This window comes from Lissotriton vulgaris, chromosome 7, assembly GCF_964263255.1.
Source record: "Lissotriton vulgaris chromosome 7, aLisVul1.2, whole genome shotgun sequence".
NCBI classification, from domain to species: Eukaryota; Metazoa; Chordata; class Amphibia; order Caudata; family Salamandridae; genus Lissotriton; species Lissotriton vulgaris.
Window position 1 is genome coordinate 1,154,540,825 of NC_141695.1, and position 19,566 is coordinate 1,154,560,390.

At 43.3% G+C, this 19,566-nt stretch overlaps 1 protein-coding gene across 1 annotated transcript in view; it reads right to left on the minus strand.

Moving 5' to 3' along the window:
• PDE6A (phosphodiesterase 6A) overlaps positions 1-19,566 on the minus strand; it is a 300,863-nt gene that overhangs the window by 63,969 nt on the left and 217,328 nt on the right. Inside the window, exons 11-15 of the mRNA XM_086928871.1 lie at positions 16,450-16,515; positions 14,949-15,095; positions 12,668-12,775; positions 10,395-10,504; positions 10,130-10,217 (exon numbers count right to left, since the gene is read on the minus strand). Of these exons, the coding sequence (XP_086784997.1) occupies positions 10,130-10,217; positions 10,395-10,504; positions 12,668-12,775; positions 14,949-15,095; positions 16,450-16,515 (519 nt within the window). The remainder of the gene's footprint in view (positions 1-10,129; positions 10,218-10,394; positions 10,505-12,667; positions 12,776-14,948; positions 15,096-16,449; positions 16,516-19,566) is intronic.

Consider the following 19,566-nt stretch of genomic DNA (forward strand, 5'->3'; position numbering starts at 1 on the left):
CTCATTGGCAGTACTGATGGGGCAATGGGTGGTGTAAACTGCAGTGACCTCCTGACAAGGGCCCCAGAACTTATTGTTTCCACAAATTAAGCACTGCTCAGAGGTCCCTTTTCACATTCTGCAGGAGGGCCCCATCATTTTGCGCTATGCTACTGATCAGCACTGGGATTCAATGGGAATGAGTCACCCAATATAGGATCCTGATGTTGCATCTTTCTGTGCATGCTGCTGTCTACAAAGAGGAGCTGAGAAGAGCAACAGGTTCAGAAAGGATGGGGTACTTGTGGTACTCTCCACTGTCACCGCTGATCCCATTTAAAAGGGGCGGAGAATGGCGGTAGTGCTTCCCTATGATTCCAGGGATCGTAGTTACCTTCTGCTGTGGTTTTACTTTTTTATCGATAGCTGGGCAAGGATCAAGGGGAATTTCATTTGCAAACAAATAAATATATTAAATAAGTGCTCACTGTGCCGGTGATAAGAAAATACAGCCCAAAATCTTTTACATGTCATAATAATTACAGCGTGTTCAAGCGCTGTATAATCCAGGTAGTTCAGATGTTTCACTCTACAATAAAATAACGTTTCAGAGCTGCTCAAACACCTCTGAGCTTCAGAGCAGCTCAAAAGCCAATACGTCTCATTGGGAACTTGTTTCCACAGAGACAGTCATTGGTCAAAGGTCTTCTTCTCTACCATCTAGTTCTTCCCAAATGCTCTGTCAGACATATTCACAACATTTACACCCCATTGGCTGGAGGATCACATGCACCAACTTGAATGACTTCAATCACTTTATATTTGGTGAGGCGTATGCACACTAATAGGGACAGATTCACAGATTTTACCTACAGGTTGCCGTCATATCCACCATCATGGGCTGTGCCACCAAATATATGTGCACATGTTGTTTCCTGTTAGCCGCATGGACAACCTCACCCAATTTTTCTGTTAGGGGTGGGGGGAATCACCTGACCTAATGGAACAGCTCCCTATTTTGAAGCTCTGATGAAGCTTGCAAGCACAAGCTGCCTTGGTTTCAGCCATTTTATATTTTATGTGGTGGTAAGGGTCACATGACAAAACAGAGGCAGGTGCATCAATTATATGTGCAGGTGGCGGTGTCACATTCAATAATAGAGACAGAAGCACCTGTTTATCTACTGGTTGGGTATGCTCAAGTAGGGAGTTTTTCATCCACGTTCGGATGTGGTCACTGACAACCATGGCGACAGCTGCATCTATTATACATGCTGGGTGGTTGAATGGGACAGCAGGGACAGCTCTGTCTATTTTATCTGCTGGTGGCATTGGCTCATTGGCCAAATGAATTTGCCACACTGGATCAAGGCAAAGTAAAGTTTGCAGTGGGTATGTGAGCAGAAGCCAATTCCAGTATCAATTGGAGGTCTCTTCGACACTAATTCTAGTTCACAATCTGGTGTGGATCAAGGTTGGGAGAAGGTGACATAAACTAAAGAATATACGCCAAATGTCAGTAGGTAGAAGGGAGGCGTGATTGAGGGCACAGAGACACTGGGTCGTTTTTAGGTCTCGTAGAGAGACCTATTACCGTCAAACCAGAAAGCTAAAACCAGGCGGATTTTGCCGAGTGCATGTGTGTCCGTGCACGCGCTCTCCATTTGCTTCCCGAGCCGCCTGCCTGCTTCACACATCAAAGCCATCAGCCTCCCTCCCACCTCCCCCCTAATTGCTTTCCCTTATCACGGCCGCGAGGCCATGAGCTACTTCAAAGGGATCCACTCCCCGCCTCCCGCCCCCCCTGCCGCTTGTCCTGTCTATTGAGCCTTTCTCACCTCTCTGCTTATCTCCTTTTCTCTCCCACTAGCTTCACTTTTGTGGTTTTCTGCTGTCAACCCTCATTTCTTTCTTCCACTTTCTTCCCTCCTGTCTTTCGTTCTCTTTCTATGTATATCCAAGTCACCAGCCTCACCTCTGCTATTTTCTTTTCTCTTTCTCCTACACCTATGTTTCTCTGCCCACTCTACCCCCAGAATTTTCCCACTTTCTTTTCTTTTCTAATCTCCTCTTTTGTTTAATCGCCCACAACCTTTTCACCTGCCTTTCTCCCTGTTTCAACCCTGCATTTGGTTCTCTGTCTGCCTTTAACAATTTATTTTCGCTTTTACTTTCTACATGTAAGGGTCTCTATCTCTGTGCCTCTCTCCAGACTGCCAACCCCTTGTTCTTTCTGTGTCTCACTCCCCGCAGTCACTAACAGCCCTGGCTTATCGTTGCCAAAACTGTTTGCTATTGAGTATCCATTTCCAACCTTGCATCCAGCAACAGGCTGTACTAGAGTGACGTTTTATAAATCACGCAGCAATTTGTTTAAAAAATCCATGCTTTGTTCATCCTCGTCACATTCGGTACTTTTAACTGGCCTGTCCGGCTTCACGGCGGTCCCCCCAAACAGCCCTTTCTTGCATTGGCTCAGGGGAGTTCGCATACACACGTTGCTTAATCAGCTATTGAGTGCATGTGATCTCTGGTGGGGCCTGCCTGCACTCTCTGCCTCCATCACAAGGGTAGATGGCCTGTCTCTCTATTTGCGTGACATTGTTTGCCTTCTCATTGGAAACAGTGCAGCCCATTATTACGTTTCTCCCAGTGGTATTTCTAGCAGCGACCTCCAAAGTGTTCACTTTCCCATGCACACAGCACTCTGGTGCAAAAAATTACTTAGAAGACTTTGGAGGCAGTTAGACTCCCACGGTTAATCAATCAAATCAATCAGGATTTATAAAGCGCAGATGCCCTTGCCTGGTGTTGCTGCAGTTTGAAACATCTTGTCATGGAGGTCTTTTTATTTATCTTTATTCAAGACTTTTCAGACATCCATGCCTCTTCAGTGGATAGTTTGTGATTTTAGATTCGAAGTTTGGCTGTCGCTTGGATGCAAGTTGCATAGAACAATTTACATTAAAGTATAGTTCTGTTTTTATTATGCTCTGGCAAGTTTAATGTGTGGGTTCATGTAACTATTATTGAAGTATTCTGCTTATGAAGCTGCTGGTCGTCAGACCTAAGTTGTGGGCTATACTGCATGATGTGTTACAGCAACTGTGTGATGTTTATACCATGCCAGAGCCCCTTCAACCAAAACTTGAAATACGATCTAATTCATATGCTTGTAAAGAGTACATTTCATTCTGGTGGTCTCTTAACCTCATTACTGGAACCACATGCATTCACTCCATAATACACAGATAAAATACATTGTCTGGCTCTGCTTCCTGCTTGTTTATCTCCAAGTCTCTCTTTCCTTCTCTTTCTTTTCAGTGTGATTCCACTGACAACACGTGTGCACTAGTCCTACTAGAGCACAACTGCCATTTTATTTTTTTCTTTGTTTTCAGTGTGATTCCACTGACAGCACATCTACCATTCTGTGCTCCCTGGCAATGGGTCAATGTGCTAGTTATAGAGTACTTGTGTGTTCGTACCCACCCCTCCCACACAACCCCCCACACACACACCCCCCACACATACAACCCCCCCCCCACACACACACACACACACAACCCCCCCACACACAATCCCCCACACACAACACCCCACACACACTCAGACCCCCCACACACACAACCCCCCCACACCCAACCCCCCACACACAACCTCCCACACACAACCTCCCACACAACCCTACCCACACAACTCCACACACAACCCCACACACACAGCCACCCACACACACAACCCCCCACACACACCACACACAACATCCCCACACCCCCACAACACCCCCCACACACAACCCCCCACACACACAACTCGACACACAACCCTACACCCACACAACCAACCACACACACACAGCCCCCCCACACACACACAACCCCCCCACACACACAACCCCCCACACACACAACCCCCCCACACAACCCCCACACACAACCCCCACACACACAACCTCACACACACACAACCCCACACACATACAACCCCACACACATACAACCCCAAACACACACAACCCCCCACACACACAACCACACACAAAAAACCACAAGCACACACACAACCACACTCAACCACACACAACCACACTCAACCACACACACAACCTGCACAAACAACCAACCCCCCACACACACACTACCACACCCCCCACACACACAACCCCACACACACAACCCCCACACACAACCCCCCACACCCACGCAATCCCCACGCACACAACTTCCCACACACAACCCCACACACACAACCCCCCACACACACAACCCCACACACACACACAACCCCACACACACACAACCCCACACACACAACCCTTCCACACACAACCCTCCCACATACACATGACCCCACACACACACAACCACAAACACCCAACCCCCCCACACGCACACCCACACAACCCCACACACAAACAATCCCCCACACACACAACCCCCACACACACAACCCCCCTTGCACACAACCCCACACACAACCCCCCACACACACCCACACACACAACCCCCCACACACTGCCCCCCCTTATGCACCCACACACACAACCCCCCCACACCCACACACAACCCCCCACACACACAATCACACCCAACCACACTCAACCACACACACAACCCCACACACACACCCAATGCCCCCACACACACACCCACACACACAACCCACCACCGACACACAACCCCACACACACACAACCCCACACACAACCCCCCCAAACACAACTACACACACAACCCTACACACACACACAACCCCCACACACACAACCCCCTGGCACACACAACCCCCCACACACACAGAACCCCCCCACACACACACAACCCCCCACACACACAACCCCCCCACTCCCACACCCCACCACCATGCACCCCCCCCACACACACACACACACCACCACACACCCCCAAACACACCCACACACACAACCCCGCACACACACCCCCCCCCCACACACACAACCATCTATCCATCTATCTATCTATGGCCCTCACTCTAGCTATCGATTGCCCTCACTATCTATCAATCGCCCTCCCTCTATCCATTTATCTATCGCCCTCACTCTATCCATCTATCTTTTGCCCTCACTCTATCTATCTATCGCCCTCACTCTATCTCTCTATCACCCTCACTCTATCTATCTATCACCCTCACTTAATCTATCGGCCTCACTCTATCTATCGGCCTCACTCTGTCTATCAGCCTCACTCTATCTATCGGCCTCACTCTATCTATCGGCCTCACTCTATCTATCGGCCTCATTCTATCTATCGCCCTCACTCTATCTATCGCCCTCACTCTATCTATCGCCCTCACTCTATCTATCTATCGCCCTCACTTTATCTATCTATCACCCTCAATCTATCTTTCTATCACCCTCACTTTATCTATCGGCATCACTCTATCTATCGGCCTCACTCTGTATATCTATCGGCCTCACTCTATCTATCGCCCTCACTCTATCTATCTATCGGCCTCACTCTATTTATCTATTGCCCTCACTCTATCTATCGCCCTGACTCTATCTATCAATTGCCCTCACTCTATCTATCTATCGCCCTCACTCTATCTATCGCCCTCACTCTATCTATCGCCCTCACTATCTATCTATCGCCCTCACTCTATCTATCACTCTATCACTCTATCACTCTATCACTCTATCTATCTATCTATCTATCTATCTATCTATCTATCTATCTATCTATCTATCTATCTATTGCCCTCACTCTATCCATCTGTCGCCCTCACTCTATCTATCACCCTCACTCTATCGCCCTCACTCTATCTATCGCCCTCACTCTATCTATCGCCCTCACTCTATCTATCTATCGCCCTCACTTTATCTATCTATCACCCTCACTCTATCTTTCTATCACCCTTACTTTATCTATCGGCATCACTCTATCTATCGGCCTCACTCTGTCTATCTATCGGCCTCACTCTATCTATCGCCCTCACTCTATCTATCTATCGGCCTCACTCTATTTATCTATTGCCCTCACTCTATCTATCGCCCTGACTCTATCTATCAATTGCCCTCACTCTATCTATCTATCGCCCTCACTCTATCTATCGCCCTCACTCTATCTATCGCCCTCACTATCTATCTATCGCCCTCACTCTATCTATCACTCTATCACTCTATCACTCTATCACTCTATCTATCTATCTATCTATCTATCTATCTATCTATCTATCTATCTATCTATCTATCTATCTATCTATCTATTGCCCTCACTCTATCCATCTGTCGCCCTCACTCTATCTATCACCCTCACTCTATCGCCCTCACTCTATCTATCGCCCTCACTCTATCTATCGCCCTCACTCTATCTATCTATCGCCCTCACTTTATCTATCTATCACCCTCACTCTATCTTTCTATCACCCTTACTTTATCTATCGGCCTCACTTTATCTATCGGCCTCACTCTATCTATCTATCGGCCTCACTCTATTTATCGGCCTCACTCTATCTATCGGCCTCACTCTATCTATCTATTGCCCTCACTCTATCTATCTATCGCCCTGACTCTATCTATTGCCCTGACTCTATCTATCTATCGCCCTCACTCTATCTATCGCCCTCACTATCTATCTATCGCCCTCACTCTATCTACCACTCTATCACTTTATCTATCTATCTATCTATCTATCTATCTATCTATCTATCTATCTATCTATCTATCTATCTATCTATTGCCCACACTCTATTCATCTGTCGCCCTCACTCTATCTATCGCCCTCACTCTATCGCCCTCACTCTATCTATCGCCCTCACTCTATCTATCTATCTATCTATCTATCTATCTATCTATCTATCTATCTATCTATCTATCTATCTATCTATCTATCTATCTATCTATCTATCTATCTATCTATCTATCTATCTATATTTTGCCCTCAATCTATCCATCTGCCGCCCTCACTCTATCGCCCTCACTCTATCGCCCTCACTCTATCTCCCTCACTCTATCTATCGCCCTCACTCTATCGCCCTCACTCTATCTATCGCCCTCACTCTATCTATCTATCTATCTATCTATCTATCTATCTATCTATCTATCTATCTATCTATCTATCTATCTATCTATCTATCTATCTATCTATCTATCTATCTATCTATCTATTTATCTATCTATCTATCTATCTATATTTTGCCCTCAATCTATCCATCTGCCGCCCTCACTCTATCGCCCTCACTCTATCTTTCTATCACCCTCACTTTATCTATCGGCATCACTCTATCTATCGGCCTCACTCTGTCTATCTATCGGCCTCACTCTATCTATCGCCCTCACTCTATCTATCTATCGGCCTCACTCTATTTATCTATTGCCCTCACTCTATCTATCGCCCTGACTCTATCTATCAATTGCCCTCACTCTATCTATCTATCGCCCTCACTCTATCTATCGCCCTCACTCTATCTATCGCCCTCACTATCTATCTATCGCCCTCACTCTATCTATCACTCTATCACTCTATCACTCTATCACTCTATCTATCTATCTATCTATCTATCTATCTATCTATCTATCTATCTATCTATCTATCTATCTATCTATCTATCTATCTATCTATTGCCCTCACTCTATCCATCTGTCGCCCTCACTCTATCTATCACCCTCACTCTATCGCCCTCACTCTATCTATCGCCCTCACTCTATCTATCGCCCTCACTCTATCTATCTATCGCCCTCACTTTATCTATCTATCACCCTCACTCTATCTTTCTATCACCCTTACTTTATCTATCGGCCTCACTTTATCTATCGGCCTCACTCTATCTATCTATCGGCCTCACTCTATTTATCGGCCTCACTCTATCTATCGCCCTCACTATCTATCTATCGCCCTCACTCTATCTATCACTCTATCACTCTATCACTCTATCACTCTATCTATCTATCTATCTATCTATCTATCTATCTATCTATCTATCTATCTATCTATCTATCTATCTATCTATTGCCCTCACTCTATCCATCTGTCGCCCTCACTCTATCTATCACCCTCACTCTATCGCCCTCACTCTATCTATCGCCCTCACTCTATCTATCGCCCTCACTCTATCTATCTATCGCCCTCACTTTATCTATCTATCACCCTCACTCTATCTTTCTATCACCCTTACTTTATCTATCGGCCTCACTTTATCTATCGGCCTCACTCTATCTATCTATCGGCCTCACTCTATTTATCGGCCTCACTCTATCTATCGGCCTCACTCTATCTATCTATTGCCCTCACTCTATCTATCTATCGCCCTGACTCTATCTATTGCCCTGACTCTATCTATCTATCGCCCTCACTCTATCTATCGCCCTCACTATCTATCTATCGCCCTCACTCTATCTACCACTCTATCACTTTATCTATCTATCTATCTATCTATCTATCTATCTATCTATCTATCTATCTATCTATCTATCTATCTATCTATCTATCTATCTATTGCCCACACTCTATTCATCTGTCGCCCTCACTCTATCTATCGCCCTCACTCTATCGCCCTCACTCTATCTATCGCCCTCACTCTATCTATCTATCTATCTATCTATCTATCTATCTATCTATCTATCTATCTATCTATCTATCTATCTATCTATCTATCTATCTATCTATCTATCTATCTATCTATCTATCTATATTTTGCCCTCAATCTATCCATCTGCCGCCCTCACTCTATCGCCCTCACTCTATCGCCCTCACTCTATCTCCCTCACTCTATCTATCGCCCTCACTCTATCGCCCTCACTCTATCTATCGCCCTCACTCTATCTATCTATCTATCTATCTATCTATCTATCTATCTATCTATCTATCTATCTAACTATCTATCTATCTATCTATCTATCTATCTATCTATCTATCTATCTATCTATCTATCTATTTATCTATCTATCTATCTATCTATATTTTGCCCTCAATCTATCCATCTGCCGCCCTCACTCTATCGCCCTCACTCTATCGCCCTCACTCTATCTCCCTCACTCTATCTATCGCCCTCCCTCTATCTATCGCCCTCACTCTATCTATCTATCGCCATCACTCTATCACTCTATCAATCTATCTATCTATCTTTTGCCCTCACTCTATCTATCTGTCGCCCTCACTCTATCTATCTGTCGCCCTCACTCTATCTATCTATCACCCTCACTCTATCTATCGCCCTCTCTCTATCTATCGCCCTCACTCTATCTATCTATCTATCGCCCTCACTCTATCTATCGCCTTCACTCTATCGCATCACCACAGAATCACTCAGGGGCACCACAGAATCACTCAGGGGCACCACAACATCACTCAGGGGCACCACAACATCACTATGCGCTACCACAGCATCACTGAACGCCACAGCATCACTTGTCGCCACCACAACATCACTCAGCGCCACCACAGCATCAATCTGTGGAACCATTCAAAAACAACTGGTTTAAATATGTTCTCTCAATGTTTCAAGCTTTATTACAAATGTCACAAAAAGATGTTAATATTTCACTTCTGTTCTTCGATTTTCGTTACAATAAAATACACTGAACATAATCCTCACAAAAATTATTTACAAAAGTTAAAGCTATTGCCATTATAAATTACAATAACTTTTATGTAAGTATTAATTATTTAAAACAAATTAAAAGCCATTGTTATTTGTAATATCAATACATCTAAGTCACGTAAATACAACACATATTGCATTACAAATACTATAGGTGTCACATTTGCGAAAATTAAAACCATTGGCATTTTAAATGACAAAGCTATTAATTTCGATATTTTCAAAACCAACAGATAAATAAAAGATTTGGCATTTACAATACCAATAGCTCAAACTTTCCTAATACGAGACCTATTGCATTACAAATGCTTGTTTGGGATGAGGCATTTTGATGACTGGTAGCAAACTGTGCTTTTTGATAAAGTAGAAGTTGCTGAAAGAAGTTGGTAGCAAACGGTCAAGTGGAAAAGCGTAAATGGTGGAAGGAGATATGATATCTAAGGTGTGTGTGTAGTGACAAACTGAGATGCAAATTGAGTACGTTCACTTTAAACCAGGTCTTAGGTCTCAGTCTCCCCACTGGCCTTAACTTCAATGAGGAAGCTTCAAAGCATTTGCAGAATTAAAGCTTGTAAACAAATCTTCCTACCTCATCTTTGAGCAGGGTTTTGCTAAATTCCAAGTGGTGTCTTTCTAAGATGGAAGACCCGTGGAGTTTGGCGAGTGGGTGTGCTGATCTGCAAAGATACAAGTGATGAAAGAAGGAATCAGGAATGATTTCATAGAACCACTGGAAGGCAAGGACAGAAGATACAGACGTGTCTATCAAATTAGGCCTTTAAGAACATCTTACAATTTCGTGCCAGTCCAATCTGCCTTTGCACGTGCAACAGTAGCTCTCTGGGCATACTCACTTCATCTGGTACAGGTTATTGGTGCCACGGTGGTCGATGTCATGGCAGAACGCTGCCGTCACCATTGCCATGGCCTCCAGGTCTGTATAGTAGCGCTTCAGTTTGCCTGTCTGGGAGGCAAAGAAACAGAAAGAGACTCATGTGAGTGTACATTAAGGGGCAGATTTACAAGTAAAGTGACTCATTGCGTGCCGCAAGCCATTTGGCTGTGCTGCAGTGAATCACTTTCAAAGCACAGGGAGGCAACATATTTAAAACAATATGTAACATCTCTGTGCTTCCCCCTGCCCTGGCACACAAAGTGCTGCCATGCGCCAGCACAGGCATCCTTGCACCATGGTACAAGAGTGCCTGCATCGTGGAGAGATTGTTTATGTGCAGGAAGGGTTCCCTTCCTACACATAAACAATCAGAAATGGCGTTTTTCAAACTCCGATGTGTGCTGCATTAGCACACATAAAACTTGCAAAACATCATTGTTTTACTGATTGTTTACTTGCAAGAAGGGACACCTTCCTATACATAAACAATCACCAGAGGTGATTTCCTCTTTCTATGTGTTCTGCAGAATGCAGCACACATAGACAGAGGAAAAAAACGAGGAGAAATAAATACATTTCTCCTCATTGCGCCTCCCTACACCTCTCCTGGGGAGGTGTAGCATTCAGACGCATTTCCAGATGTACGATTTCATGTAAATCTGGAAATGTGTCTGGTTCCATGGTGTTGTGTGGGAACACCCACTGCAACACCCATGGAACGCCCCTTTCACGCAAAGTGCTGAGTGCAAATGGGCTATATTTACAAGAACAGGAAAAGTCACGCAGGGTGTCTTTTCCTGTCCTTGTAAATATGAAAGGGTTAACCAAAATTAGTCAAAGGGACCTGGGTAATTAAGCGTTAAAGACAGAGGGGTCCCAGACTGGGAAAAATTAGAATCATGGAAAGTTCAAATTTAAATTAATTAATGTGCGAGGATTGAATTTCAGCAGTACAGTTGTTTTTATTCACAACATACCGCAACCTAAAGTTGGTTAATACAGTTTGAATCTAAAACAGTCATTAAATTGTTGTAACACAATTGTGCCCACGCGCGCAAAGGGGAAGGGGGTGGGGGAGTGCTGATGTTGTGAAGGATATTAGTGAATAGTGCAGGAAAACTTCATTGGTCAAAAAAGATAGAATTGTATTTCATTCTATATACATTCACAAATTGTTTCAAGTGGCTCCCCCTCCAGGGGCCACAGTGAGCTGCTTTAACAAGTCAGAAAAGATTAAAGAACAACAGTCTTCTATGATAGCTGAATTAATCCTGCTTATGGACAGAAGCTGATATCGTAGTAGATGTGGTCTACGTTTCGACCCTTGGGATGGTAGGGACAGTTCCCCTTACGGAGCGGGTCTTCATCAGGACAAGGGATGTGGTGGGCAATGGACCTTTGAATTGAAATCAATGCAGGGACCGGAACTCAAAAAGGTGAAAGCGGCAGGTTCTCGCGCTTGGTGGAGCCGGCACAGTCAGTAAAAAGGGAGCCTCTAAGGGATTGGATTCTTCCGGCTATTGCTTCTAATCAAATATCGATACATTCACTGGGGGGCCGTGGGTACGCAGCGTTCGTCTCAGGACGGCAACGAAAATCGCTTGACTCGTATGTGCACTACAGTGTAGCCGAGACGCGGTGTGGGGGGCGTGTCATGTTACATCATAGGTATAGAAGACAGACTCCGTTGACGTCAACTGCACTATTCACTAATATCCTTCACAACACCAGCACTCCCCCACCCCCTTCCCCTTTGCGCGCGTGGGCACAATTGTGTTACAACAATTTAATGACTGTTTTAGATTCAAACTGTATTAACCAACTTTAGGTTGCGGTATGTTGTGAATAAAAACAACTGTACTGTTGAAATTCAATCCTCGCACATTGATTAATTTAAATTTGAACTTTCCATGATTCTAATTTTTCCCAGTCTGGGACCCCTCTGTCTTTAACGCTTGTAAATATGAAGCACTACAATGCACCACTGGTGCGTCACAAAAAGTGACACACCATTGGCGGAGGGGGCTTGTAGTCAGGTAGTTTTTGATGGATATAAAAAAAGTGCTTCCTAATGATTCATCTCAGGTGCAAGTGCCTGCAATAGCTTCCAGCATGCAGTGAAAATCTCATGATAGACTGTATAGATCAGTCAAATTATGGTGTAATGTAACCGCTGACTAGGTGCTGAACACCAGCTGAAATGCCACAACAATGTGTTTTTGTGCCTCATACCATAAGCAGAGTGAACATGGTCTGTCCAACGTTGAAACCATGGCGCCAGTTGTGGTACGTGATCTTGCGATAGCCTTTGCTGATTGAGTACAGGAAGCGCACAAGGACCTGTGAAACAACAACAGAAAAGATCAGGCTAGTGAAAGAAAACCTGCCAGAGACAGTGAATGAGGGAGTAATAGACAACAAGCAACCTGCCAAGCACAATGGACCATATCAATACCTGTGATATATTCCCAGACATAGAAAAAGCCAACACAGATAGTTCTCTTTGACTGGGTCAAAGTAGGTAACACAATCACTAATTAATCATGGCTATAAAATGCCCATTTTGGTTGTGGCAAGATGGAGGAGTTCCACGCGGTAGAAATATTGGTCACTAGCTCATTACAAGGTTAAGCATCTTTCCTCTTTCGATCAGCATGCTTCTTTAATACCAAAAGTAGAGGATCGATCAGCAGGAGATTTTGACCTGATAAACTGTGGGTCCTCACAAAAAACCTTCTATGATTTGGTTCTGTCTCTGCCATGCCATGAGCTTTATCTGTGATTTGTCTGTGTGTTGATCAATCTCCAAGAAATCTGTGAATGAATTAGAATCTACCATGTCACATGCTTTGTCACTGAATGGCTCTACCAAGTCTTGGGTTTCATCTGAGGTTAGATCAGATTCTCAAAGGTCACACGCCTTGTCTATGATGAGATCAGAACCTATGAGAAAACTGGAATTATCTGTTAAGAAATAAAAATAAACAAGAACCAGGCATTTTCTGTTATTGGATTAGTCTCTCTCAGGTCCTGGGCCCTGTATGTAGATCAGAGTCTACCAGGACACAGGCCTGATCTGTAATTGATTTACAATGAGCCTTGTTTGTGGCTGAAACAAAATCTACCATGTCATGGGTCTTGCCTGTGACTGGATCAGAAACAGCCATGTGATAATCTTTATTAAGAGAGAAAGCGTTCTGTCTGTGGTTGGACAAGACTCCTTCAGGCTATGCACCTTGGCAGAGATTGCCTTAGAATCTACCAGGTCTTGGCCCTGTCTGTGAACGACCGTACATTTTTACAAGGCCATTATCTTCACTGGATCATACTATACATGAAAAAATGCATTGCTGGTGATTTGCCTGAATTATACGAGCCACATACTTCTACTCTGAAGAGTTGAACTCAAAGGATTGCATCACCTGGTGTGTTCTGCCTGAGTGAGAGATAAACAGTTTTTTGAAGATTCATTGACTGCATGGGACACCCTCAAATGACTTTTGTGAAAGCAATTCAGGCAGGCCAAAAGCGCTTTTAGCCAATTGTATAGCCCTCTCTGGACCTATCTGACGGGGTAGCCAATCAGACTAGCTGATCTGTGCCTTCTTGAAGATAAAAAAAATGATTGCGTGCTAATGGCCAAACGGATAGGGTTCTGATCTGGAATGATGAGAGCAGCTGAACACATTGGCTGAACTGTCCCATGGCTTTTCTGGACTGTCCGGTGGGCTGCTTCTCCTTGAATGTGATGGCACTCATTGACACATGCAAAAAGAACAATTGATGGAAGGAATGAGGAACAATGTCCAACTCTCACCCCCAGCCTAAATCCATTGTTTTGTGGTCACCACGCCCCCTCAGTTCGGACCCAGCAATGTGCAGATCAGTCTTGACCCTGCTCCCCATGGGAACAGTCCAGACCGAACTACCATGCCAGGTCCTCCCTGGACCGGAACAGGCATCCTCGGACAGGTTTCGGGGTATCACCCCCTCATCAGCCAAAAGAGCTTGAATCCAGTGGCATGGCGAGCACGGGTAAACGTCTGGGCATCCCCATCTCACTTGGGATGACAAATGCAAAAGGAACAATTGATGGACGGAATGCTGAAAAATGTCAAACACTCATCCCCAATCAGAGATCCAGGCCTAAATCCATTGTTCTCTGGTCACCACACCACCCCAGTTTAGACCCAGCCATAAGCAAATCATTCTTGACCCTGCCCCCCATGGGAACTGTCCAGCCCCAACTGACACATCCTACTCCAACTATACCAAACTTGTTCACAGTAAAAATGCTTTTCCTCCCATTGCACCACACTCTCGGATGATTTTGTCTACTCTCACTAAATTATGCCTTCACTCACTAAAAACACAACCTTCCATGTGCCCTTGATTTATCCTAGTAAGCAAAACAGTACTTAATTTAAATAGATGATAACAAAAGAAGTAGATTGTATTGGAGGTTGACTACTGTAACCAATGAACAAGGTTGGTACAAGCGAGCGATGCCTACCTCCTGCGGTATGTGAAATTTGTCCACCACTTGCAACTCATAGTACATCTGAATAGCGCACTTCACCAGATGCAGCTCAGTCACTGGTAGATCACTGAAGTGAAACTGGTAGATCTCAGCCTCCTCTGGATCCGGGAGCTCTTGTTGCTGTTAGAGCAAAGGAGGAAGTAGGTATCAAATATGGTAGCCAATTGAAAGTAGGCAATGAATCGTCAGATGAGATAGGAGGTGCCCTCAGAACCCCAAACCTTAATGGAACTTGGTGGAACACTAAATATGTGAGCTAGAGTGGCGCCACATCAGATAATATGGTGCAGGCAAGTTTGGGATCAGATGTGATCCCTACAAATATCTGTAATGCTGTGATTTGATTTGAGTTTTATAAAGCGCAAACAATTACCCAGAGGCTTCTCAGCGCTAGATGAACAAGGAACAAAATGATCTCGGTTAGGGTATAGCAAAGGGCCATGTTTTAATTAGCTTGCGGAAGCTCCAAAGACATGGAGCAGATTTTATCTCTAAGGGAAGGCGATTCCAGTTTTTAGTTGTGCAGAGCATAAAGCTCCTGCCTCCCCAGGAGGCGTGCTTGTATGGTGGCACAATCAAATTCCTAGATGAACAGGACCTAAGAGTCCTGTTACGAATGTACCATCTGATATTTTTTTGAAGAAGGTGGGACCTTGTCCCAGAAGCACTTTATAAGCAACACGAAGCGTTTAGAAATGAATCTTTTGGTGCACAGATACCCAATGAAGGCTCTCCAAGGCATGTGGAACCTGTGGAGTTTATGCTAAAACACTTAAATGGGTTTCTTCAAGCCATTCTCACACTTTTGGGAAAAAACACAGTGGAGCAACCCAATGCCTGTTTCTGCTATACTATCAGTGCCCCACAGTAACATAAACAGGCTATGAGCGCAAAGCAATGGTCCGAGAGATCAGCTGTCTGCCTTTGGTGCGTCCTGCATCCACCCTTTTGAATAGCTGTGAACCACTAGAGTTATTTGCAAATATGTATCTCTTGCCCTTTCTAGGATCTTGGGTCCTACCAGAATTTGACTACAGACCAAAGTGGGACTGGCCAAGAAAAGAAAAGAGTTATTTCAAGCAGCATAGTTGGCCTGGTGCAAGGAAGCCAAGTGATTAGCAAGTGACTGGCTCTGGCTTCTATCAAAGTATCCTAATCTCTCTATAGGTTATTGCACTCTTATCCAGAAGCACTCAGCATTACAGGAATATCCTAAACACTAAAAGATTTGAAAACCCTTCATTTTTCCTGGCTTCAGTAAGGAAATTGTAGTTTTCAGCCCATTTCATCAGCACAAAAAGGCAATTTTTTTTTGTATGCTTTACGCATTATTTTGCTTTGGTACCGAGGAATTTGATTTTATCAGATAACTGGTGTTTAACTAACCAAATATGAGTTTAAACCAAGCCCAGCATTTTGTGAGGACAAATTAAAAGTATGCACTCAGCGTCATGCGCAGAAGTTTTGTACTCACCAGAATTTCAAAGAGCTCTTCTTCCTCGCAGGCATCTGGCTCCCGCCCGTACACCTCTCTGGTTTTCTGAGGAAAAGAAACTAAGAAATAACCCTTATCTATGTTTACGCCAGGCTACGCATCAGTATGTCTTTTGGTCATGTGTGAGCTGATTGTGGTAGATCATGGTCACCCCAGTATGGGTCCCTCTATTCACTTGATCAAAGTATGGGATGTACACAAGATCTACCTCTGAGTAGCTCCAGTGGTATAGAGACTTGTGGTGATGTATGTCTAGAATGCTGCTCTGTCATGGAACCCGAACCTCTCTGGGAGTCCTAGACAGGCAGTTATCTCTAGGCCAATTATATTGTAGTAGACTGTTTCTACTCTGCTGTCGTTAATAAATCATTTAAACTACTGGAGGCGTCCGCAGCTTGCTTCAGTAATTTGGGGACGAGGATGGGATCTTGTAGAAATGGGGCTGGGGCTTGAATGCTCTGCATGCTGAGTTGGAGGAAGAAAAAACTCTGTAAACTCTGTAATTAAACGTTGTACTTTGTTGCATAAACTCTGTAATTAAACGTGCAAATCGTTGTAGTTTGCACAAATAATCTTCTCAAGCATGCAAATCGCTGTAATTTGCACTTGGTTGTATAAAGTTTATGATGAAGCGTGCAAATCGCTGTGAATACCACTGTGTAAAGTAAATTTTATTTTCTCGAAGTATAAGAAATGAATGAAGTGTGCAATCGCTGTAATTTGCACAATCAATCTTCTCAATAAAGTGTGCAAATCGCTGTGAACTGGTAAAATGATTCCTCTTTTTTCTTTTTAAATAGCTGTGTGAATAATTACTTTCCAATTCCCCTTTGTCTCTTTCTTTTAGCAGTCCTCTTTCTGTATGGAATGGAAGTGTTACAGTGAGGATTAGAGTCCCTTTTCACTTTTTATGTCCCAACAGTCTCCCATAATGCAACACGATACAGAAGGAAATCGTCGACTACACGGAAGACAGGCAGGTGAGATCTTGTACTTTTTTCAGCTTGAAGAAAATTATTTATGCGCAGCTTCTTTATGCTTATTGCATTACTGTGCTGTTATATTAGGCATAACGTTGTTATATTTAGAGAAGAACGCGATCGCGCGGTTTAGCGCCGTCTCCTTACACAGATTGTGGTCATACGCGATCCTGTCTCGCGCCCTGGAACTCGCATGTTCGCGTGCAGGATTCGGTTTTAGTCGCGCGGATTGACAAGATCCTGGAAAACCACCTTAGAGTGAAATTTATGGCTAAGATCTTTCAAAGCGTATCTGGGAGCCATTGATGCTCAGAAATTCAAACCTGAAAGACGCAAAAGCCTCACGTATTATCATCTAGGTGTCGAAAGTAAAAATATCTATGATCACCTACCCGAACATGTTCCTGCAGAAGATGAGAACTTGGATGAATTTAAGACTGCGATTGCTCAGCTAGACAAATATTGCTCGAAAACAAAAAACATGGGTGTACATAGATATACATTTTTCACGAGAACCCAGCAACCAAATGAAAGCATATACACTTATGTCACTGCATTAAAAATGTTAGCATCTAAATGTGAATTTGATAATTTTACTGCAGAACTAATACGTGACCAATTAGTGGCCACATGTTACTCCAAAAAAATACATGAAAGGTTGCTTGCATGCAACAATACAACTTTAGATAAAGCTATATATATAGCTAAAAGTATTAAGGGTTCTTTTATCAATGCAAAATTACTCGAAGAATATTTAGCTAAATCTTCAATTTCTGGTGCGATTGCCTATAAACCTACCACTACAAAAAAAAAATTCAAGGCAATACTAAACCTAAACCTTTCAAAAGATCCAATTTTTCCACCCAACAATTGCATAAAATATTCTGTCATAGATGTGGCTCACCTTCACATGTTTCTTCGTTCAAATTTTGCCCTGCACTAGGTCAACAATGTAAGAAATGTGGGAAAATAGGCCATTTCTTAAAAATGTGCAGAACTGGCAAGTCTGCTAATATGCGTTGTGTTCTAAATGATTTTAGTAGCAATTTTGATGATGAAAACCTAGAAGAAAGTAAAGAATTACTTTTAGGTGTTAGATGTGTTAATTCCAACGATGAATATCTAGTAATTGATCCAAACCTAAATGTTTCTATTGAAGGTCATGCTATCCAACTGTTAGTTGACACTGGTGCCCGTATAACTATTATCTCCAATGACATTTTTGAAAAATATTGGCACAATAAAGCTTTGCTTCCTCCAGACATTCTTACTGTGGCATTTGAAGGAAGCAAAGTAGATCTCATCGTTTTTTTTGGGGGCTGACATCAAGAATTTAGACGAATCAATTCATGGAAAAATTTATGTCGCAAGAAAAGGTATTAATGTTTTAGTTTAGGCTTTAATCCATCAAGCTGAATTTGGTATTACAATAAGACCAGGTTTAGAACAGCCTATTTCCTTTGAAAAGAAAAGATTGGGTTCGATAAGCAACTATGACAATGCATTAGTTAAAAAATGTAGTAAAGTTTTTCAAAATAAATTTGGAAAAATGTCAGATTTCACATACCACATTAAAGTTAAACATGATGTTATTACTATCAAACACAAATTACGTAACATTCCACTCAGTGTGAGAGGTGACCTTTCTGCCATGCTCAATGATATGTGTTCACAGGGCATTATTGAAAAAAACTGATGGAACACTGTGGTTATCTCCCATAGTTTTTGCGAAGAAAAATAATGGAGAGGTACGCATGTGTGTCGATATGAGGAGCATAAATGAAGCTATTTGGATAGATAACTACCCCCTACCTAAGATTGAAGATCTTATAACTAAGGTTGGTCAAGCTAGTTGGTTTAGCAAATTAGATCTAAGAGCAGCTTACCACCAAGTAGAATTAGATGAAACTTCTTTTCATTTGACTGCTTTTGTTACCCCTGATGGGGTTTTCCAATTTTGTCGCATGCCATTTGGCATTGCTTCTGCTGCCGCAGTCTTCCAAAGACTTATGTCAGAAATGTTTGCAGGTAATGATCACAATGCAATTTTTCAAGACGATATTTTAATATTCGCTGTAGAAGAAAATGAGCATGATCTTGCACTTAACAATGTTTT